The sequence below is a fragment of the Gossypium hirsutum genome, chromosome A10, assembly GCF_007990345.1.
Source record: "Gossypium hirsutum isolate 1008001.06 chromosome A10, Gossypium_hirsutum_v2.1, whole genome shotgun sequence".
Taxonomy (NCBI): Eukaryota; Viridiplantae; Streptophyta; class Magnoliopsida; order Malvales; family Malvaceae; genus Gossypium; species Gossypium hirsutum.
Window position 1 is genome coordinate 2,104,565 of NC_053433.1, and position 26,179 is coordinate 2,130,743.

Sequence of the window (26,179 nt, forward strand, 5' to 3'; positions counted from 1 at the left end):
GATTTCGTCCTTAGGGTCAAAAAAATAAAATTCTTGCACTTTAATCCTTATTTCCAGCTATTATTCTCATATATATTGATAACAGTCCATGAATTCTATAAAATATCAGAATTTTCCATAATTTCAACATTTTTCAATTTAATCCCTAAAACATGTTTTCCCCCGATCTTGAACTAAATTAATAATTTCATTCAATTTTATAATTTAAATAATGAATAATCCATTTCATGCAATTTGGTCGTTTCTGAAATTTTTACAAAATTACCCATAAAGTTTTACTTTTATTCAATTTAGTCCCTAAGCCTAAAATATGCAAATTAGCCATGCTTAATGAATATTCATATATGTTTTCCTCCTCCTCCTCTCCATTCCACATACTTGATGTATGTAGCACACTTGTAAGTAACATTATCTATAATCTTTATTATTTACTTTTATGAATATTCAAGTTGTCCATCTGTGTCATAGTCACTAAATTATTTATATCTCGAGCTATAGGACTCCAAATTAAGATCCGCTAATTTTCCCTTAAACTAGACTCATATATCTTATTACTATAAAATTTTCAGAATTTTTGGTTTAGTCAATAAGTACAGTTTATTCTTTAAAGTTACCCCTATTCTGCTGTTTGACAGTTGTGACCCTTCTTCACTAAAAATTAATTATCTCCTTGTACAGAATTCGAATGATGTTCATATTTGTTTCTATTGAAAATAGACTCATTCATGATTCTAAACATATAAATTTAAGCCCCTAATTATTTTTATCTAATTTTTTTATGATTTTACAAATTCAGAACAGGGGAACCCGAAATCATTCTGACCTTGTCTCACAAAATTCATCATGTCTCATGATTTAGAATTCCATTGCTTACATAATTTCTTCTATAAGAAACTATACTTAATAAGCTTTAATTTCATATTTTATTCACCCTATAATTAGATTTTTACAATTTTTTATGATTTTTCAAAGTTAGACTACTACTGCTGTCCAAAACTGTTTTAGTACAAGATATTAATTACCATGTTATAACATCCTTATTTTCTTTTTCTACACCATTTCTCATCACTTTCTCTTATTTTTTCTTCACTAACATATCAAGAACATAGGACCTTATGTAAGAAAACTCTACTATAACATTATTTCCATGCTTTATCAATAATAACAAACTTAAAAACATATTGAAATCTTGATGTACTTACCTTTTCTTATTGACTTCAATCTTTAACTTGATTTTTCTCTCTCCTCCAGCTTCGATTTCTTGAATCCAACTTGATATTCTTGCTCTCCATCATCTCCTTGCTATCTTTCTCTCTTGATGGCTATGGAAATTCTTTCAATTTTTAGGTGAAAATAATAAATTTTTGGTGGAATGACTAAATTGTAAAGAAAGCAAACTTCTTTTCTTCTTCTTATCTTACGTTAGTTTGCATGGGAAAGGAAATGTGTTGATAATTCTTCATCTTTCCTTCCTTTTATACTAAATAAATAATAATATAATAATAATAAACATCTCATAAAATATTAATAAAATAATATTTATCCAATTAATTAATTTAAAATATCATCAACATAATTATTACATTCTAGAATTCTCTCTCTTACTAATTGACCATTTTGTCCTTCATGATCTTTTAGAATTTCATCCTTGAGTCATCACTTAATTTGGTAAAATTGCGATGTAGTCCCTCATAATTTTTTACCTATTCAATTTGGTCCTAATTTATCAATTTTTCTTGGTTTCTAGATCATTCCACCCTTAAAATACTTGCACCTTAGTCCTTCAACTTTTTTATATTTACACTTCAACCCCTTAAATTTTGAGTATTTACTCTTGTGCAACAAGACTTTTCTCATCTTTGCAATTTAGTCCTTTCTTGAATTAATATATCATAATATACTTCTCAATATTGACATCACTCAAAAATTCCCTTTTTGTCACTTTATTTCATTATTTTACTATATCACGGATAATATTTTACTGTAAAAATTTTCGGGGTATTACATTCATGAAGTTGGATTCCGTCAAAATTTGATGATTTGGCCTAGATAGCCAGTATTGTATCATTGGACGTTTCGTTTTTCTAATGGTATTGGTATGTATAGGTACTAGCCTGTTTTAGTTTACCGCTTCGGATTTATCTTATTTTTAAAAAACACATGATATATGTGTATAAAAATATTTACAAACATCAAATAATGAGATTAAATAAATTTCAAATATAAATATTTATCAACTATAAAAAATATTTTTTAATAAGCTTTAAAATAGATAAACAAAAAATTTATTTCATAAATTAAACAACAAGATCCTCCCATGCTATGAATATAACAATCCATAATTAAACAAATCCAAAATAAGTAATAAAATTTTTAAATTTAGATTTAAAATATTTTTTTTAAAAAATTGTACAAATGAAATCAACTAGTACACACCGATATCAATCGAAATTTGCACCAAAATAGAACTTAAAGTTTGTTCTTCCAGTTTACTACCGAAACGAAACATTCTGACTAGTACCAGCAATGCTAGAACATAATTGACTACCGTAAATGTGGCACTCTGAAATTATAACATATCATCACCTGCAAATAGAATCTAAATTCAAGTATGAATATGGATCAAAATTAAGTACAAACGTCATAATGGATTTAATTATCAAATTTATGAGTCAAAAATTATATTAAGTGTAATGGGCTTTTTCTTTTTTTTTTTTTAACTATTGGCTAACAACTTGTGTAGTTTTTTTTTATTATAAAATTTCAAATTTGGTCCTTCAACTATGTTAAAAAATGAAATTTAATCTTTACACTTTTATTTTAATATAATTTGATCTTTCAATTTTATAAATTTATTTGCTAATCCAATTTGTTAGCACAATTAGTTACTTTTAAAGTGCTAACATGCAACTTTTAATAAATGATGTTTTAAAATGAAAATAAATCAAATAACTTAATATAATTAAAAATTATTTGTGAATAGAATGTTGTTGGAGTTGTGTGACTCGAATTTCAGTTAAAAAAGTTTGAGGTGCAATTGAATTGTCAAAGAAATAAGATAAAGAGGCAAAATTGGAGATCTATAGGGGCGAAGGACCGAGGGTCGAATACCTTACTACACAAGTTGAATTCGTATAGGACTATTCTTATTCTATTAGACGTTGATTATAAAAGAGTTGTTTAACCCTTAATACATCTGTAGCAGAAAACCTCTTATATTATTGGTTTTCAACATTAGTGAATTTCTCCTCCTCTGTTTGTGGTCTTTATTGATAAGTGTTTTTCACGTAAAATTTGCATATTTTTATTTTTCTTTCTTAGCTCTTTACGATAATTCCAATTTTCATTATTGACGTATAGTATAACAAATGCTTAACAGTTCTTATTTTTCAAATCAAAACATCAATTAAAATGAAAATAGCAGCTATACTGTAACGATACTGTAACGTGAACAAAAAAAATAAAAATAAACCCACCGCACTAAAAATAAACACCCATCCAACCAGTTCATCTAATTTAATTAAATAAATCATTAAAAATATCGTAAAAATTTATTTTACAAAACTGATTCAATCCATCCGTAATGTTGTCCAAATCAACCAATTTTATACATATTTCCAGACCATTACTGACTAGTCGGTTGTATCCAATTCAAACATTGATATATATATATACAAAGGAAATTAAAGTGTTGAAATGGACATGTCAATGTTTGTTCGGCCTTCATGTAATCAAGGTTCAGAAAACTAACAGCAGTTAAAAACCGATGTGTGGAGCAGTAAGCACTCAGACATTGTTGTCCCCTATTGGCCCTATATGTATGTCTTTAGTTGGTTCAAAACAGACATTCTCCCCCATTACCCACTTTTCCTTTTTATATAATCTTTTAATATGTGGTAGATCTTATATTCGAGTTAGGTCCAACTATGAATTATTCGAATACGACTAAACATTTCAAAATGGTCGATTAACATTTACAAAAAGTGAAACCAAATAAAGGATAAACTTTTTTTTAAGCTGCTCAAATAAGGTTTTAAACTATGTTTTATTCTAAATACGTCAGTATTTATTTAAAATTCACTACAAATAGAACTAAACTGCATGAAAAGTCCTTATTTAAATATTTTTATAAAAGTCAAACCGTTATATGACAATTTTAAAAGGCTTAATTGAGCAACTCTTAAAAGATTGGGCTCTAGTTTAAGCATTTAATCAATCTAATACCTAAAAAGATAGAAATTTGATCATATGAATCATAATTCAAATTTCATGCATATAATTATACCAAATCAAAATTCATATATAAATTCGATATATGTATCTTTCTTATCACTCGATCTAACAGATATTAAATTAATATTTAAGAAGGATTTGATGAATATGGTGTTGAATTATGAATTCCTTTTTTATCTGAAAAATAATTTAAGAAGGATTTGATGAATATGGTGTTGAATTATGAATTCCTTTTTTATCTGAAAAATAATTCAACCAGCTTTGCACCACTTTACTTAAGCCAGTTTCACAATCATGCCCTATATAAAATATATGGTTATCTTTAGAATGCAAAATACCCCTTTAATGGTAAAGTAGGACTGCAACATGATACCCAACATGCTAAAAGATTTAAAAAGATGTTAGCTTCCCCCCAATCCCATCTAATCCCATCTAGCTTCTAGACTTTGCTTCCCAATCCATGAAAACATTTGTCGAGATTGATTAATCGAAAATCGATTACGGTATCAATTCGAAAAAAAAAATTAAATTAATTGATCTAAAAATTGGTATGAAACAATTAAGCTAACTTTTTTTATGAATTTTTTAATAATTTATTTAATCTAAAACTTTACTAAAATTATTCTTATTTAAACACTAAATTTTTTTTTCTTAGACAGATTAAAACATTCAACTCTATCATGGGCCATTGCCAGCTCCCAGAAATCTCCTTTATTTTTTTATTTTTTTCTTTGTCTAGTTTATATTAGTTTATTTCACTTTTGGGACCATCAAAATAAGAAATAATTTGTCTATGTTTATTAAGTCGAATAGTAAGAAATTAGATGTCACTTAATACCATTTTCTAATATTGTCAATGGATATAAGAAGACAAAGAGTTAAAGGAATATTGCCTAAAGTTTAGGGTCTAACTTGATTCGAATTCAGATTTAGTAAATAAGTTCGAAACAAGGAAACATGAAAAAAAAAATGTACTTTAGATTACTTGCATCAAACTGCTCAAAGTATGATTTAAATTCTAAGTTCATCCTCTATCATACCAATAGTCTGGATTTGGCTTGATATAAAAAAAAAACAACTTTCTATAAATTTTAATGATATTATTTGTTTTAAAATGTCATTGTTCGTAAAGTAGAATTACGTAATTCAAATATCAACTGATATTAATATTGAACCTGACGGTTAGGCAGATAAAAAAGAACTTAATACTTTGAAGATTCAATTAAAATGTATTAAAATTAGAGATCAAATTTGAATTTGAGCAATCATTTAGGGATGATTGATGAAATTATCACATTTTTAATTTGTGGGTATTTGTGAAATTAGGAAAGATAAATGGTGAAATTCGAAAAATACTAGAATAGTCCAAAGCAAGAATTGCAGTGAAAATAAAAAGGTGAGTGAATGCCGCAGAGAGAGAACGACAAACAGATTACAACATGATGTCAAATCATGAAAAACAAAAGCGAAAAGTATTATTATTATTATTATTATTAGGGATAAACTAGTGTCTAGTCTTCAAATTTGATATATTTTTTATTATGGTCCTTAAATTTTTTTATTCACATTAATCTCAAAATGCTGGAGGTTTTTTTTTTCTCATTTTGATCCCCAAATTTGGATTTGCTAAGATTTAATAGTGCGACACTTGTGCCACATCATTTTTTTAAATTTTTATAATTCCTTTATACTTCTTTATTTTTTTAGATTTTATATAGAATTTTTAAAATTTTCAAGTAATGATATGACATAATCTTAAAGTTCCACATCTCATACTTAAAAAAATCCAAGTCCAAAAATCAAATTGAAAAATTTTGCTAAGTTTCGAAATTAATATGGACAAAAATATATATCATAAATTAGATTGAAAAAATTTATCAAGTTTAGGGATTAGATGTTACCTTATCCCCTATTATTATTAGGATAAATTACATCTAATGTCACTGAATTATTACATTTTGGTGCCGTTACATGGCCTTCTCCATTCTCACCTGCGACACTAATGGAAAGAGTAAATTCCCCCTCTTCTTCTATAGTTTAATTATTTCATGATACAACATTGAACGTCATAAATCTATTAATCAAAACCCAAACAACTTTCTTCATTAATCTCTAACGCTAATCATCAATTAGCTTGAATCTAATATATGTTCTTTTACTCATCAATGTGTATTGTTCCACTGTATCGATCATCGAATCATTGTTAGAAGCTTGTCAACTTAACTTTAAAAAAAAAATCTCATCAATCCAATGACTTAAATGTAAACATTCAAATAGTTTAAAAATTATTTTGTAACTTTTTAAAATTGACTGACCAAAATATAATTTTATTAATAGTTTAATGACATGGGATTTAGTTTATCCTTATTATAATGAGTATTATTATTTTCTTCAAAAATCTTGAGAAAGACAGCTCAGAAAAAGTGGTCCCCCTAAGGACTCCAAACCGAGCTTTTTGTGGTAATAGTGCTATGATTATGTGGCAGCATCCGACATACATGTTTTTATGATCCAACGTAATATTAATTTCACATCATTACCCAGCAGTTCTTGCGAACCTCCCATGTATCCCAAAATTTTTTATGTGGTTGTAATTTTTTAAAATTAAATAATTAAAATATAATTTTATTAATAATTTATTTTAAAAAAATAAAATTACATAAATTAAGTTATATTTCTGTAAAAGTATTTAGAAAGATTTTATATTAAGAGTCGATTATATTTTACTTTATTTATTTAAAAAAAGAACAAATTAATTTTTATATATTAAATTAATATGTAAATTAATTATTTTGTTAAAAATTTTATTTATTTTTACTATTAAAATTTAATTATTATATATCAATATAAGATAACACGTGTGTAATTCATATGGTAACACATAAAAAAATAATAAATGTAATATGATAACTTATATAAAAACATGTACGATCCACCGTATAACACATAAAAAATTTATTGGATAAACTCTTATATAATCGAAGTAGTTGACTCAACTAGTAAGATACATTCCAAGCTATTGTATAGAGACTAGTTTAGTCCCCTGTCGTAAGAATCACGAAGAGGGAAAAGCCATTAGCCAATAGCAAGAAAACCCAAAGGGGCGTTTGTCTTTCAGTTTTCACCACACCGTAGGTGGTCAGTGCCGGTCCCTAAGCAATTAGCCCCTTTGAGACCCCAAATTTCATGAACCATCCACATGATATGTTCCCTTGAATGTTGGTAAAACCCTAAACCCCCACCTTGTCCCTAAATTTCCCATCCTCTCACATGCCACGTCTACCCTATCTTCCACGTGGCAAGATTCGTTCTTTAAAAAGCGGGTAAACCACCTGAGAGGTCCGATTATAACAAATTAATTCTTATATTATTAAAAAAATTAAATAAATCGAAATTGTAACATAGTTAACAATTAATGTAAAAAAATTTCCTAAAATGATCTTTTCCCTCAATTACAGTTTAATTTTATGTAAAAAATATTAATTATGTTAAATAATAAATGATATTTTTAAAATGTTAAATCGATTCCTAATTGGCCTTATTTGATTATTTTTTTATAGTAAATTGCTTAAACCAATCCATTCAACAGTAGAAGGACTAAACTGATAAGTCCATATAATAAAGGGACCTTTCAAATACATTCACATTTGAAAAAATAAAAGCCTCACAAAAGGTTAAAATATGTTATAAGTCCCTATAATTTTCATAAATTTAGAATTCAACCATCATACTTTTATTTCTAAGAATTTAGTCTATTTACTTTTTAGATTTAAAAAATTCAAGGCAAACTATTAACATTAAAATTATTTTATTAAATTTAGGTTCATTACAATATCATTTTTTAGTTACATTGCTACAAAGTGAGTAATTTTTTATTTTAAAATGTCACATCAACCAATTTAATAGTGATAACAATTAGACCCAAATTTTAAAATTTTAAAAATAAAAAAACTAAATTCATAAAAATAAAAATACGAGGACTAAATTTTAAATCTATTAAGAGTTCAAGGAACTAAAACATATTTTAACCCTCCAAAAATCTGATACACTAGGCTTCTCCTCTTAGTTGTTTACATTGCAGGCATGAGAGAAAACCGACCAAATCAAAAATTGACCCTGAATCTAGGTATTTGGATGGTTTATAAAATTTTAAAATATGATTATTCAGTATTAAATTAAATTTTATTTTTATTTAATATATAATTAATTTTAATTTTTATAATAAAAATAAATAATTTATATTTAAAGTAATAAAAATAATTTAAATATTTTTTAAAATTATTATTTTTAAAAAATATTTATGAAAAAGACCTTAAAATTTTATTAAATAGTATTTAAAAACCATAAAACAAAATTTATTTAATCAAGATTAATCTAAAAAATAAATAAACATATATAAAAAAAATTGAACCGAATTAAACCGAACCAAATTAAAATAAACTATACATAAATTTAAAAAATCCGATCAAAACAGAACCGATTAACTCTTAAGTCTTAACCACCCTCGAGATTATCTCTCTCATACTTCAACGGCCAGATCGATTGTTACATCCCTTTCGGGGGTCTTGACCCGTTGATTTTTTTGTCAGTAGGGTCAAAACACTGTTTAAAAGAAAAAAAAAGCTGTTCTCACGCGTGTACATACTTTACTATCACACGTGTGATACGTAGTTAACCAAAAGAGAGTACGGTGGTGGTGATCTGGTGGGGGCAGTGCATTGAGGTTGCTGTGTCAGGTGCTGGTGATGGGCATGGCTCGTGCTATTAAGCTTTTTGCTTAAATGGGTCACGTGAAAGGATCTTTTACGTGCTATTTATTTATTTTATTTATTGGCCTCTGTTTTTCTTGTTTTACTTTCTCTTCTTTTTAGGTATCTTTTTTGATGTTGTTGAATATTGACCGCTTAATGACTTGGGATTGGGCCTTTCTTTTTTTCTTTAAGGTAAATTATAGTAATAGTCAATCACTATTCATAAATTTTACAATTTTAACTCTCAATATTCATACATTATATCAATTTAGTATTGATTGTAAAAATTTTAACCCTTAACATTTACACATTATATAATTCTTTTTTACTTTTTTTTCTTTTTTGTGATCATTTTACCTAAAAGTTAAAAAAACAAATTTATTAGATTGAAAAATACAAAAATGGGAACACTTAAAAATTTAAGATAATATTTTTCATATTTTTCTCTTTCTTTTAAAATTAACTCTCAATATCACAAAAAAAAAATTGCAAAAAATAAGAAGATTAAATTACACAATGTAAATCTCTCAAATAGAAACTTGTAAAAATTGTAATTCCCATAAAATATAATTTAATTTTAAAAAATACATTCTCGCTACTTTATGACAGAATAACAATATATAAAGCTTGTGTGTTAATAGCTTTACTAGTGTCATCTGTTTATAATGAGAGATAAGATAATTCTAGTTGAATAATAACAACACAAGTAATATTTATTTAATAGAAAAGCACTCCTAATCTAACTAGAAAATGTGGGCAACACATAAAAAAATAAAATAAAATAAAAAAACTAAGGTTGTCACCCTTCACATGTAATATGAGAGGATTTGAGCATCTCCTGTATTAGATTAAGTATACATATTTCTTAGACTTTTAACTCAACACTTTATAATTTAATCTAACTCAATATTTATTTTTTATTTCTCAAAATGATTATTAATTAATTAATCAATTTAGCTAAATTAATTTTTCAATTAAATAATTTTCTCAACTTAATTCTAATTTCGATAAAGCCATGACAGCGTTACCGTATTCAGAAGATTCATAATAACTAATAATTTCATTTCATTTTTGAACTTTAATTATTTAATTATAATTATCAATTAATTAATAATTTGAAAATCTTAAAATAATTCTCAAGTTATTTCTATACTTAAGTGAGAAAATACGTTCATTTGTGAATGCGACTCATTTCTCTAACTTCATCATTTTCATTCATTTTTGTTCATTCGGTTCTATATTCAATTCACTTATAGTTTCAATGAGCTAGCACACAGATCGATTGGATGTATATAATTAGGGTTTAAATAATTTATAATTAAGTTTTGACTTTTTTCCTTCCAATTGTAAACTTATTTAGTCACGAAGTCATTCTACTATAGTATCGTAATTGAGGTATTCATAATTACATGCCACTATGAAAGCTACTTAATTAGTGCTTGACTCTCTGCAACACTCAACCGTTAGGGTCCCTATGGCGCATTTTACCAATTCGAGTCTAAAAAATAGCGTAGAACACACTAAATCACTTATTAAATCAAAAAGTTAAAACCAAGTAAAAACAAGGAAAAGACATTCAAATTACTCGAGAATAAACTCATTAAGTGTAATTGAGAACCTAATTTGACACAGCAGATCACTGCTCATCTAATGACATTGTCATAAATGTGTTACCCTCGTAGGATATCATTAATCTCGTTGGAATAAATCCGTTCTTTTAATATAATCCTATTTTACACATGGTAACCATTACATATTCTTCCATGAAAAGTCAATTACTGTCAAATAGTAATCAAATCATTTATCACAAAGATAAACGATTCGTGGTCACGTTTACTTGTCATCTATCATGTAATGTCGATGAAGGGATATTGTTTTCCTATTAGTTGGGTTATGAATTCCACTATTGTGAACAATACTACATACTGCAGAAAGTCATATATTAAATACAACAACTTTCAATTATTTATCTATTTGAACTCAAGTTTTCATTTACATCAAAGCATATGAGTCACACACATATAGTCCATCATTCACTCAATATTAAGATATGTCACACTATGAACGTCACAAGTGAATAATTCATAAATGAAATTAGGATCTATTATACTTGGGTCATATTTGATGTATTTTCAATTTAGTCAGTTACATTTATATCTCCATCTTATTGGAGTCATTCGCTCTAATGCTCACGACAAAGCATTTTCCTCATTTGGACTTGATAAATGATATATTGGTTTTTCAATCGGTTTATTCCTTTCTAATTACAATAAGGACATGTTTAGATTCATATACTAATACGACTATCTTTCCGTATTATGATCCGAACATATAATACTGCTTAGTATTAGTTAAATGTTAAATAACTAGTAAGCTAATATTTGCTTTCATTTTGCTCTAAATGCAAAAACATTGAGGACAATATACAAAGAGTATTAATGTAATTAATGAATATTTTTATTAAAACAAATTTTTCGAAAAATAAAAGTATACAAAACGAATATAATACACTTGGGACACCAGATCCAACAAAAACTACATTAACATAATTTATAAATGTTGAGGGTTAAAGTTGCTATTATGCCAATTTTAAAAGTTGTCACTGCTAGCCAGCTAGTAACCACAAAAGATAAATTTGAATAGTTAGGCGACCATTTTGTAACTTTTTTATAGTTAGAGGACCAAAAATAACATTAACTAATAGTTAGGTAACTATTTTATAACTTTTAATAATTAAATGATATAAAAAATTAATAGTTGAAGGACTACTAATGTAATTTAATTTTTTAAAATATATTATATAATATATGTTAGCTTTTGCACGTCTATGGCTATGTAGGCTAAGTTTATTTTCATTCATGCGCATGATCTTTCATGCTTTGGGCCTTTCCCATTCTAGCTAAGGTATTTGGCTAAAGGTTGATACATTGGAAATATCTTATTCATTTCTTTATATCTCATACATTATTGGAGCAAATCAATACATTTATTCATGCATTAGATTTAAAAAATAAGTTTCGATAAAAAATTAGATTCGTTTAGAATATGGATCAGGTTCGAATTCAAACATTTAAAACTTAATTTTTTAATGTTTATAATAAATTATATTATGTTATTTTTATGTATTATATAATTTACAATACATAAAAACTAAATCTATAATAATATATAACACTATAATGTAAATATTTTAAAATGTTAAATATTTAAAAATGTTAAAGATGTATACATATAATTTTTTAATAAATGAAAAATATATAAAATTATTAAATATGAAAGTAAAAATAATATAAATATTTTAAAAAATTCAAAAAAATATGAATGGGTCTAAAATAAGCTTGAATTAGCCATTTATAAACATGGGTAGGCTAGGGCAAAATTTTAAGCTTATATTTTGGGCTAGACGGGACTTAGGTAAGTATAAAATATGTTAATATTATATTTAAGCCCGACTCGACCTGTGAACACTTCTGATATGGAGTACACACCCTTGACCAATGAACCAAACACGAATTCAAATTTTTTATTCATTTGATATTGACCTTGCTAGAAAGCAACATTATTTTTGGCTAAAAAAATAAATTATGGTTCGCTTACTTTATGAATCAAAAATCGTGTAAAATATATATTTATAAAAAATATAAAAAATATTGGAGTTTTAACTGTGATGGTAAAGTTAAAATATTAAAAATTAAGATAAATATTAAATCAATTTCCGACATTAACTCAAACATTAAATATAGTAAAGATGTAAGATACAATATTTTTACTTAAATTAATGTAATGGCAAACAAGACATTTTCAAGGAGAAAATATTATCCCTATTATAGTATGTTACATGGTACATTTTCGCTTATTTGTTATAGAATATGCTACTTATACATGACTAAGGTAAATTTTTTTACTTTATTAATAAATTAACTTTTAAACTATATCCAAATTTCATGTTAATCCTTTAATTTTTATCGGGAGTGATCTTTAATTTTACCGTGCGTTTTTGTTTAGGATAAAATGTGATGAAATCGATTGTGTAAAAGACAACTTTTGACAAAAAAAAAAAAAAACTTTAAGGACTAATTTGAGAATTGGAGTATAGTGCATGGGCCAATTTACGAATAAAACTTTTTTTAGCAGTTATCTTTTTTATCAGAGCTGAACCACGCAACAATGGCTGCAAATCTCTTTTTCCCCTTCTTCCTCCGTTGGCTCTAAGCTCCGCCATGCATCGACGGTGGCCAACGTATCGAATATATAAACCACTGACAGTGTTTTCGTCGGTTCCTCAGCCTTCCGATACCCCGCGAAGAAATATAACTGTGTCCCGATCGGCGCCATTGTTAAGTAAAGCCGTTCCATGGCCGAGATCGGCGGATTGAAACGTGACCCGTCGACTTCGGTCCACATGTTGAGGTTCTCGTCGTAAGCTTCGATGTGTCCTTTCCATGGGTTAAGGCAATCGCCGGAGCTAAACAATTTACCGTCTACGTCGACGATTTGATTCGGCGGTACGTCCAATTGCCACATCCCAGCCTCGAGGTCCCATTTCTCCGCTCCGGCGTGGAACACCTCAGCGGAGCACCGCTGCGGCGAGAACGTCAGCATGTTGGGGACAGAATCGTCTTTTTCGGCGAAGCCACCCACTACGTAGATTTGGCCTTGCCATGTTACCCCTACACATTTGTACCTCAACGTACTCATACTAGGCAAGTCGGTCCATCGACCGGTAACCGGATCATAAACCTCTGCCGATGTCATTCCTCGAGTGCTATTCAAACCGGATTTTCCCCCCGCGACGTAAATTTTATCGTTACAAACACAACACGCAAAATCATACCGTGGCGTCCCCAACGACGCACATTTCGACCATTTGTTCAACCGAATGTTGTATCGAAGTACTAATGCTGACACTTCTACATCAACATCAGGAATCTCATTCGATTCCCGAGGTTTTCGTTTGTTCCATAACCTCCCACCGATAACATAAACAGATTCTCCGAGTGAAACCATCACAAAACCCTTTAAGACATGGTTTTCACGTAGGTTGGGAATGATGCTAACATGTTCCCATGTATTATTACAAGGGTTGTAACATTGTATACAGTTGAAAACATTAGTACTAGGCCCTGCCTCTTTAGGACAGAACGCGGCGATCACTCGATATCGAGAAGAACTGAACACGGGTGGTGGTGATGGTGATGCCGATCGTTGCTGGGAAGAGATCGAACCCATTGGACTTGTACGGGAAAAGTGATCGGGCTCGAGTCGAGCGAGTTCCGATGCTTTGTTTCAATGTCAAATGGGGAGAACCAATGTGATGGTTATAGGTCAGATATAGGTAAAAAAAAAAATGCATGGCGGACTAAACAATGAGGATTGTGAATATTTAAGCATAAACTATGAAATAAAGATATGGACAGTACGTATCATACAAGAATGGGGGATCATATCTATGGTTTTTTGCTTGTTTATGTTTCATTTTTTGGGGAAATTTCTTGTTTATGTTCTGACCAAACATTTGATTCAATGTTTTGTTTTTTTGGGTAGGTTTTGTTGTTTGTTGTGGTGGAACCGTAGAAATCCCTAGTTTACAATGACTTTGAATATACTTTTTTGTAAGGTTAATTATAATTTAATTTACTTGAATATGTTTTTTTTTAATTTTTTGAACCGTTTATTATAATTTAGTTTAATGTTATTTATTTTTAAAATAATTTTTAGGGTTTTAAATTTTTAGATTTTTTAAAATAAAATTACATTTGTTTTATAGTGAAGAAATTTCAAAGCTTTTTTTAAGATTTTTTTTTAAAAAGTTAATTTTTAAAGTAAATAATAAATAAATGAATTTTGTCACATGGGTGAAAATTGTATGCAACAAATTTCACAAAAAAATATAATATAACTTTGTTTAAAATGAAAAAATAAAAATAAAAAAAAAACAAAAATTAAATATTATAATGTTTTGAGTTTGAAGGCAAGTATTTTTCTAGATTATATATATAAAAATAAAATTACCTTCAAAATAATACTTATTGCTTACTACAAATGAGGAGATTTGGATAAACTCACTGTTGAGTTAGTGACCTTGTTGAGGGTGACACCAACTCAGTAAAACACTTAAATATGGTAAAAGATAAATAAATAACTCATATATTGTAATTTTTTGAAATATTTTTATATAAAAAATTTAAATTATTTTTACTATTTTAAATATAAAGTGTTTATTTTTATGTTCAAAGAATAAAATTAATTATAAATGAAATTAACAACAATATTTAATTCAATTTGATTCGAATAAATGAATCAAAACATCATTATTCAAATCGATTTTCAATTTTTCGAATTTTTTTCTAACCCTAATAGCATGCTGCTTTGTTTATACTATAACCCTAATGCCATGAGTGCTTTTTATTTTCTTTAACTTATTTAAGGGTTAATTGCAAGAGAGGTTTGCAAATCAGATTTTTAATTAATTTTTAAACTTTAAAATGTGTCAATTACGTTATTAAATTATCGATATTTGTGAATCAAATTATTCTTTTAGTCTAACCGACAACGTGGATGTTAAATACTAATTCAAATATGAGATAGAACATATTTAAAATATATGAATTAATTTTAAAAAATACATGTATCTATCGAATGGAAAACTTAAAATTTGATTTGTTAAAAAAGTTTCATTAAAATTTAGTAGAGCTATTTTTTTAACAAGTCAGGTGATCAAATTTATCTGGGTGATTGGTACACACATTTTTCAAATTTAATCCACGTATTCTAAATATGTTCCGCGTCAAATTCAAGTTTACTAGTCAAGCTAACAACTAGATTAAAAACTTGATTGATATGATACGTATCATATCAATCGAGGATCATGAATATCTTTAAGAATGTATATATGATATAATTAGCCCATTATTTAATCATAACTTGTGTACATCTCTAGTGGGATTAAAAATAATCCTACATTTTGTTTGGGTTAAAAATCTACACATTTCAAATTTATTCTCTACTTTTACTTTTAAAAGTTTAGTCTTTTAAATTTTTCGAGATTTTAATCAATACTTTTAAATATATATTAAATGTTTTATTAGAATTAAAAATTGAGAAAATAACAAAGGCTACCTAAATTCTTAAAAATATAAATTTAGGATTAAATACTAAATTTACGAATTATATATTTATAAAGATTTGGAAAGATCTTGCATAAAAAAAAAGTGATACTACCATCATAGTCTGGTCTCTTTGCCTATACTATCCCTTTTTTTAATTCACTTCTTTTTCTTTTTACTTTTAGGAAAGGAATTTTAGCATCCCTACGTATCACCATTTTCCATTCATTCTTTTCTCCCCCTTTTTGTTTCTTTCTTAATTTCATTCATTATTGTTCTTTCATTTTGATACCATTTTTGCTTCCCCTATAAGGCTCTACGAGTTTTTTTTTTCAAAAAATGGTTAAGGGTTTCATGGAAAAGCTTGAATGGGCAAGTAGTTATGGTAAGAAACAATGCAGAAACCTTTTTTGGAAAATGAAAGCAGCTTTGAAGAGAAGAAGGAAAAGGCAGTTCAAGTTCCATTATGATCCTTCAAGTTATGCTCTAAACTTTGATGATGGTTATTGCCATTGTGGTGTCGGAACAAGTACAGTCCAACTTGCTAGATTGCAGGGATTTTCAGAGTGTGAGAATGTTATTTGGGTTTATGTTTTTGGGATCAAATTGTAAAAAAAAAACCAATCTCTTTGGTTTTGCTTTCCATGTTCTGTTTTTGTTCATCTTGTTTCTGTAGAAATAAAAGAGGGTAAAGCTTGCAGCTATGGTTTTTTGGGAGGTACTTAGAAGATGATTTGCTTGTTCAATGGCTGCATTTTCTTTGGTTAAATTTTGAATTTAGTCCCTCTATCTATATTTTATGTTGAAATAATAAGACAACTTTACTTTTTATAACGCCATTTAACTAGTTTAAATTAATTAACATAGTCAACTATTCTGGTTTAAATACTAGCAAAGTATCTGCGGGCTCCTGTAATCTTCTAAATCAGATTATATTTTGTCTCTTCTATTTAAAAAATAAGTAGATTAATCCTTATACGTAAGATTAATGAACAAATTAATCTTTCTATTAAAAAAATGAACAAATTAATCTTTCTATTAAAAAATTCATCCATTTTTATTATTAATGAACACTTGGCATATCTCGTGTGCCTAAACAAAAATGGATGAAATTTTTAATAAATAATAAAATGCATGAAATTTTTAATAGAATAATTAATTTCCTCTTTAATCTAAGATACAATAATTAATTTACCTATTTTTTTAACTAGAGAAAATAAAATGCAACCTAACTCAGTATTTCTATTTTTTTTCCCTTAAAAATGTCTATTCTGATACGGATTTCTTTTATATTGAAAGTGGTGCTTTAACATTACAACCGGAACAGTGGATCAAATTCTGTCAACGACCAAATATCAAAATTGAGCTAAAACCACAATTTGACCCATTTTTTATCCTCATTTGTTGACCCCGTTTCTTGGTAACAAGTTAAAATTCAATATATTAGAGCAAATACCATGGAGAAAAACATAGCAATAACAATTTTGTTTTGGTTGCTTCAAACTGTCTAATGGAATCCCTCCCCATTTAAGGGATAAAATGCATGATCATCAATTGTACAAATGCACTAACTTCAACTTGGAACAAAGTAAAAGACCAACCAAAAGGCAACTTAATTCTTCTAAAAATGAAGATAAGACATCAAATACGTCAAATACGTCATAGCAAAATAGCAATGCATCCAACAAATTCCTAACTGGATTCCATTCAGTTCTATCTATGTTTCAATTTCAAAGCAACTACAGATTCATCCATAGTGTTTTTCGAACCTTTGTTTCAAACCGTGGGATCTTCGAGCGTGGCATTTGACAAATTGTTTATGCGAGGATAAGCAGCTTTCTCATCGAGTTGATTCTGAGCCCATATCAGCATCTTTAGTAAGCTTGGAAGCTTCGGGTCTGTAAATGATCGAGCAGGTTAAGAACATTTTATTATTTCTTAATCTCAAAGTTTGAATCAAACCGGGACATGCAGAGGTATTCAACTTATATGACTAAAAAATCATTTGGTAAACCATGGAGGGCATTGTACTACAAGTCAAATTGCATTTTTCCCCCTCTACTTAAAAAATGAGAAAATTAGACCCTTTACACTAAATCAAAGAGCAAATTGCTGTACAGTTAAAAATTGACATGGCTAACGAAATAACCAAACAGTTACATGTAGCGTGCCACGCATAACTCACGCTGATGTACAAGGACTAGTTTTTAACAGTAAAAATGGACAATTTTTAACAGAAAGACCGGTTTGCTTTTTGATCTAACATATAGGGACTAATTTGCCCATTTTTTGAGTAGAGGGGGCAAAATGCAATCCAACTCCTAGGATAAGGGCCTCTATGGTACTTTTACCTCAAAAGGTTATACAAACGACCAAAACTGATGCATAATTTTGATATTTACCCTCAAAATAAAATAAATTCAGTAACCAAAGTACATCTGATCGTCGATATTAAGGCTTCTATGACCTTTTTGTATCTACTATGTACATACTAGGCACTGTATTCTAACTTAATGATGGCAGTACCAGTTGAAGGACAAATAGACATAGCTGCATGAATATTGCTACTTACAACTAGGGAAATACATAGTAGCCAAGGTAAAAACAGTTGGTATCGAGTAACTTGCAAAAACAATGTTGGGAGACCATGGTATGAAGGTCACAACGTCTTTAATTACTTGCAATCAATCGTTGGCTCCCCAAAAGTAGATAAATAATGAAAATAAAAGACAACACACAGACCTTTTTCATGAGACTGGCTAGTAAGAATGGCTGCATTCACTTCGCTTGCTGTCTTAATGCGTTGTGATATGTCCAAAAGCTCTCCAAGCGGGCAGTTTGAAACATCTTCAAACGCCAGGAGCGAAACGGTCCTCTCTAATTCTTCTAGAAAGGTTTGCTGCAGAAAAAAAATGTTGTCTTAGATTCAAATATGCATAAGAAAGTTCTTATTGCATTACTGAAGGATAGTTACGTTCTCTTCTCCCCTCGGTGCAAGCTCTTCCTGAGCAAACTCCAAGGCTTCCTCTATTTTTCCATTTCGAATCAATTCTATCAATCTCTGTTGTTGGAGATGGAAAAAGAGTTGTGGGTTTGTATCCAATATCTGCCAAGAAATGAATCTTGAGAAGTGAAGATAGTTTCGAAAGAATATTCATATCTGAAACGAATCCGCTACCCTTATGACAGACTTTCCAAAGTTGCTTAACTAAGACCGAAGACGGGATTACTAATTTCAAATCGAAAAAGTTAAACATATGAGTGCCTCCTTTTAACACCTAATTGCTCTCAATACTATTGCCGGCGAAAGACAAGAAAAACAACTGTATTTAGAAGTACAACAAGGTCATAATAATGGATTTTATAATAGTTTATCTAGCTATGACTAAAAACAAGATATCACAGGTGTAAAATTCTCTAACTAATCTTATTAGTACAAACTCTCTTTCTCATTGCGCATCATTGCATTAATAAGATAATGGTGAAAATATGGCACAAGTCCCTGTACTTTTTAAAAAATTCTATTAACTTTTATTTCAGGAATTTAGTCCCTCTACTTTTTAAATTTCAAAATTCAAGTCCAGCTGCTAACACAGTTGAATTTTTTTTTGTTAAATTTGTTTGTGTGACATTTTGAAATTAAATTAAAAACTCATTTGATAGCCATGTAACTAAAAAGATAATGTTGTAATTAACCTGAATTTAACAAAAAATTTGAATAGTGTTAATAGTTGGACCTAAATTTTGAAATTTGAAAAGTAGAGGGACTAAATTCCTGGAAATAAAAGTACAGGGACTAAATTCCAAATTTCCAAAGAGTATAGGAACTTATGACATATTTTAACCTAACATAATTCTTTCTTATTAGTACAAACTCCCTTTGCTGTTATGCACTATTACTTCTTCCATTACATTAATAAGAGAAGTTCACATTTTCATAGAGACCAGTGGAAGGAAAGAATTATAGTAACAAAGAACGAATGATATAAAACAGATCCGTGTTCATTTCAGAAAGTAAATGCATAGCTTAACATCATTGTAAACAAGGATCGTACCTCAGGATTTAGATCGTTAACTTTCTCAATAGCATCCTCAACATTTCCACATTGTACAGCCTTTTTAACAGCCATGCGATCCGAGATTGTTGCAAGATCAATGTCTGCTGTTCAATAATAAGGAAAAATAAAACTTATACTTTTAAGTACAGTAAAAGTATAAAGAACAAGAGTAAAACATTCGTTTTCTTCATAGGATACGTTCGGTTCCAGATTCCATCTGGAATTTTTCAGCAGCTTCGACATAACCCTCCGTGACAAGAAAATTCATCACCAATTTATTCATGTCTTCTTTCCTGATTTTAACATCATTCAATCTCTTTTCCCACTCTTCCCTTGTAATCACTTTCTTTGAGGTTGCCTATAAGTGAAACAATTTGAAAACATAAGTACATCAATGCCTTCAAGCAAGATACAAGCTCAAGGTAATCATGTCTCTCATGCATAGTATTTCAATACAAACCGAAAATTGACAATTCAAAACAAAAATAACTAAAACTAAATTTCTCTTTGTCAAGATTAAAGATTTCATTTGCTTCAACAATATCAAAATGTAAAATCTAATACATGAAACCTTACATATTGGCATTGATAACTTAGAATTAACTTCTGAGGGTAATAGCACCATAGAGGCCCCTGTACTAGAAGTCAAATTGCATTTTGTCCTCTATACTAATAAAAAGAAACAAATTAGTTTCTTTACATTAGATCAAAGAGCAAACTAGTCATTCTATTAAAAAATTTATCCACATGTCCCTGTTTGATTATTCCGCCTGCCGCACCAATTTTTACTAGTACAAATGGATGACAATTTTATTAGAAAAGACCAGTTTGTTCTTTGATCTAACATACATGGACTAATTTGCCCATTTTTTGAGTATAAGGGTTATAATGCAATCTGACTCATAGTACGGCGCCTTCCATGCTATTTTTACTACTTTTAAGCTATAAGTTATGACTTCAAATTCTTATCAATGAAACAATTTGAAAACATAAATCACTTCCATCACATAAACTACTACTTCAATGCCTTCAAGCAAAGATTCCATTTCAAGGGAATCTATTATATCTCTCATGCATCATACTTTTTTGGTACATATGAGCGTGAAAAATCCGCTTTAACAGCCGCTCTAGGATGCATCACACCTAAGAAATCATTTTGTAGAAGTCTTATGACAGCAACAAGTGGATCATTAAACTTGGTAACCTCAATATCAACATTATAACCTAAAGAAGCTAGGAAATCCGCACCAAGAATTCGCCTCTCTCATGCATCACACTTGAATACAAGTAAAATACAGACAATTGGTAAATATTCCATTGCTTCAACAATATCTAAATGTAAACTCTGACACAAAATCTTTACATATTGGCATAGCCAAGTTTGAAATAACTTCAGAGCTATAAATTGCAACTTCAAAATTCTTATCATTAAAACAATTTAGAACCATTTATCACTTCCATCATATAAACTACTAATTCAATGCCTTCAAGCAAGATTCCATTTCAAGGTAATCTATCATGTCCCTCATGCATAATACTTCAATACATATAAACATTTTCATTGCTTATCTAAATGTAGACTCTAATACACAAAATCTTACATATTGACATAACTAACTTTTTATTAACTTTTTGAGCTATAAATTACAAATTCAAATTCTTTAAAAACAAAAAAAGAGAGTAAATGATAAAATTATCCCTGATCATCAAATTAAAATTAAATAATAATAAGAGGAAGAAGAAGAAGAAAAAGGGAAATATACCATTCTTTCTTCAATTTCAGCTAATCGACGAATTACAATCCAAAACAGTGACATCAGTGCTCTACCTTCACTCCCATTTGATTTCCCAAACCTTCTCAAATATAAAAAATAAAAACCCAGAATTTTACATTAAAAAGATTTCAACTTTTTAATCTCCCGAATCCACCGAACAATTAGCCAACAAAAAATACCCTTAATTTTGCAGAAATTAGCAGAAAGAAGATACCTTAGAGAGATAGATTTAGAAATAACTGAAATTGCAAGGCGTAGCTAACTTAGAATATTAATTAATAAACGATAAAAAGATTTGGGTTTATTAGTATTTGGGTTTCAAAAGAATTCTTGCCGCAGCAATCCTTCGTTTTCCCTTTTTTTGCAGCGCCGCTTTATGATTGCTTCAGATAAGGGTTAATTCGATAAAAGGTACTCAAACCATGATTACAATTTTAATTTGGTCCTAAATTTTAAAACATTCCAATTAAATGCTTAAATTAAATTTTTAGTAATTTCGTATTTGGGTAAGACAGATAATAAGTGTTTTAAAAATAAATTTTACTTCAAATTTTAGAATTTAATTTAATTTTTTTTACATTTAGAAATCAATTTAAAAGTTGGAACTTTTTGTAGAATTAACCAAAAAAGTTGAGAACTTTTTGTGGAATTAACCCAAAAATAACATTTTGGGTTGGTGAAGATGACTTGTTTATTGGGCTATGATGACTGAGTTGGGCTAGGAGACTCGGTCTAGTGATTCTATTAACTTGACTCAGTTCAACTTGGATTTCAACAGATTACGGAGTATTGGGTAATTGGTCCTTTCCTTGATCCTTCATAGTAAATTCTACTACAATTAGTCTTATTATTTTGAATTCATTATTTTTCTTTTATCAAAACAAGCACATACTGCAATTTTTTGAGGATAGAGATGAGTTACTCAGGGCTTGAACCTTGGTATTTTGTTGGTATTGTTTTGTATTTTAAAAATTCTAACTTTAATCGTTACAAATTTTTTAATGTTTAATTACATATTTTACTCGAATTTATATCTGAGTTACATCAGTATCTATTTACGTATGTCTACTTTTTTTCTCTAAATTATTTATGTATTTGAAGCTCATATCTCATATCTTTGTTCGAATATATGGCGGGTATAAGTACTTCAAGCGACATAAAAAGTCTTAGTAGCATAAATTGAAATTATTGATTGAAGTAAGCGGGGCTTGAACCTTGGTATCATTTGCTAGATTGAATTGCGGGTGTTGTTTTGAAACTTAAGAGCTCTAGTTTAATCTAATTGTTACAAAATTTTTAGTATTTAATTATATTATATTACTCGTACTTTCATGTGAATTATATCAATACTCGTCTAAAATAAATATATTCATTTTCTCTCCAAAATTCGTTATGTATTCGAAGCTCATATCTCATAAATACAGCATAAATTGAGATTATGAGGTAAGCTTTCTGCTACAAAAGCATGTTGAATTGTAATAGGCCGGCTGCTGGGGGCTAGGTTGAAAGCTATTGCTATTATATTACTTATGTACATGAATTATTGAAAATCCTATACAAACTAGAATTAGTGGATGCATCAACCTCATTAAAATGAAAAATGAATTTTGCTTTTCTCAGTTGATTATTGTTTGTAGACCCTAAAGGGAGAGTGAAGGGGACAGTAGGGTGTGTTTCCTTTTTATTAGGGGGGCTTTATTTTGGGGATTTTGATTTGTATTATTTAGCCCTCATGGTCCTCATTCCTTACTACTTGATAGAACAAAGCTTGCTTTGAGTTCTTGACCTTGAAAATACATGCATCTCCAACTACTGTCTACAGGGCACTACATACATACATACATAGGAGAGTCTCATCTCATTTCATAATTGCAGGTGATTTTGCTTACTGTATTAAATTAGGTATGCAAGCTAGGGGATCTAAATATTGATGAGAGAGGATGGTGCTATTGTTAGATATCTCCTAGTAGCCTCACATGATACAGTTTGGAAAAGATTCTGTTTCTTAGGGAAGGTGGTTTCCACGTATATCCGAAGTGTGATAATAGCTAAATGATTTGATTTATGTTTAGTTGATTAGATTTTACAGGGAATTGTCGATTGAGTGTTAGTTTAGTTAGTATTGGTATTGTTGTCATTGTAAGAAGACGTCGGTTCGAGTGCGTTAAAGCGCATTATATTCTTATTTAAGGATTGGGGAGAGATTATAGGTAATTCTAGGCATTGTCTCAAAAAATAAAGATTAAAAATCGTGATACTAATTCATATGAAATGAAGTAAATAAAAAAAATATTAACCAAGAAATTGTTCAATGCTTAATTTTTGGATAGTTGACCAAGGGAATGGTGATCTGGTATTCTAGAGGTCCCTGTATTAAGAGTTGGATTGCATTTTACTCTCTTTACTAAAAAAATGGCAAATTAGTTCCTGTACATTAGATTAAAGAGCAAATTGGTCATTCTGTTAAAATTTTCATCCACTTCTATTGTTAAAAACTAGACCCTGTACAGTATGACATACACATGACACGCCATATGTTATTGTTAACAGTACAAATAGATTAAATTTTAATAGAAAGAACCAATTTACTCTTTGATCTTACGTACAAGGACTAATTTACCATTTTCAATAGACGGGCAAATACAATTTGAATCCTAATACATGGGCCTTAATGGTGCTTTTACCATGATTTCAGTGAGCAATTGTATACACAATTTATTTGTTGTGTCGAATCTAATAAGAAACAAAGACAATTTTGAATGTTCATATCCAATTGGATTTAGGGATGGTAAAACCCGAACCGTTCGATGGATTATGAATTGATCGACTTTGTATGGAGCGGTTGTAATAATTGTTTATCTCACCTCGACCCACTCCACCATATGAAATTATTGTTCTATCTTTGAATATATAAAAATATTAAAATGATAAAAAAAACTTAATAACATAATATTGAAAAAAATCCATATATTTTATGATTAAATATTTTTTTTGAAAAATTATATTTAAATATTTACTTATCTTTAAAAAGATTGAAAATATTAAAAATAAATAACAAATTTAAATTGAAGTGCAGCAGGGTGGGACGGGATGGATGTTTCCAACATAGATGGAGGTAGTAATGATTTTTAAGATTATACATGTATAGTGGAGTGTGGTGAGTGGTGAAATATATGGTACCAATTATAGAACAATGATGGATTTAGCAATATTTACCCTACCCGCTTCGCTTCCATCCGTAACTACATCATTTACATCTCTTTGAAATCCAATACATCCAAATGGATAGGATACTATGGTCCTATTAGGCTGTAATTTCATAATAATACTTTTTCACATGCTTGGCTAAATGCTCAAGGAAAATAGCCAAAAACTAGCTTGTAAGAATTAATCATGTGAAACTTTTGGTTTATCCACAATCCATTCCCCATGTTAGGTAGGTCAAATAAGTGCTGCAAATGCTCTGTTCACTTTTGTTAGTGGCAGTAGAAAGTAGAAACCTTCAAAAGCACAAAAGAGGAATAAAAATGGAAATAATATTTGAGGATCATAGATAGGTATTGGCTCTATTGGTTCCTTGGTAGCATTTTATAATTAAATTCAGTGATGAGCAAAGTGAAAGTAGGTCAAAATTTGGGGGCTTGCCTGTGCTAGCCAAAAAGGGTTTCTCTAGGGAAATTCAGCCATATTTTGATTTTTTAAAGCATTATTAGATTAGTCTGCTTGATTTAATATAATCAATGATTATGCTGCTACCTTGATGAGAAGCATTTCAAATAGTCAACATTCAGAAAGTAGTTCAGACTCCCTTTAATTTATATACACAGTTATGAGATAAGTTCATCCAGAAACCTTTTCAAGATAGTGTACTCTTATCATCTGGTTGTCAATGCACAAGTTCTTAGGTCATCATGAAAATTGATAATGCTTGAGCCCCCACTAAAATGAGAACAAACAAATAAAAATTGTGCATTTTGCAATCAAATTTTGTGGTCAAACAATTGTGGCAAAAGAATAAATATATTATCATTTTACACAATACCTGTTCTTAAGATGTTATGTGACAGATAGATTTTTCTCAAGGATGAGGCTTATCAGAATCAGATTTTTGGTCCATTGGAAATTTTATACATAATATGTTCCACATGCCGTTTGTGTCTTCTCATGCTTCAGAATAGTCAGACGACAATTGATTACCAATATCACCCACCATTTTTTCATAGTCTCTTGTATGTGTAAAACTCTATAACATAGGT

The 26,179-nt window shown here is 29.0% G+C and overlaps 2 protein-coding genes across 2 annotated transcripts; both read right to left on the reverse strand.

The window, feature by feature from the left end:
- Positions 1-12,989: 12,989 nt before the first annotated feature.
- LOC107925121 (actin-binding protein IPP) lies at positions 12,990-14,325 on the reverse strand. The gene has a single exon (XM_016855692.2). The coding sequence runs from the start codon at positions 14,211-14,213 to the stop codon at positions 13,131-13,133; it is 1,083 nt and encodes a 360-aa protein (XP_016711181.2). The 5' UTR covers positions 14,214-14,325; the 3' UTR covers positions 12,990-13,130.
- A 3,354-nt stretch (positions 14,326-17,679) lies between these two features.
- Positions 17,680-22,275, reverse strand: LOC107924905 (protein GID8 homolog). Its single transcript, XM_016855480.2, has 7 exons — positions 22,138-22,275; positions 21,912-22,002; positions 20,347-20,506; positions 20,146-20,252; positions 19,065-19,196; positions 18,833-18,989; positions 17,680-17,988 (listed from the first exon to the last, which is right to left on the reverse strand). The coding sequence occupies exons 2-7, from the start codon at positions 21,963-21,965 to the stop codon at positions 17,867-17,869; spliced, it is 732 nt and encodes a 243-aa protein (XP_016710969.2). The 5' UTR covers positions 21,966-22,002; positions 22,138-22,275; the 3' UTR covers positions 17,680-17,866.
- Positions 22,276-26,179: the final 3,904 nt, after the last annotated feature.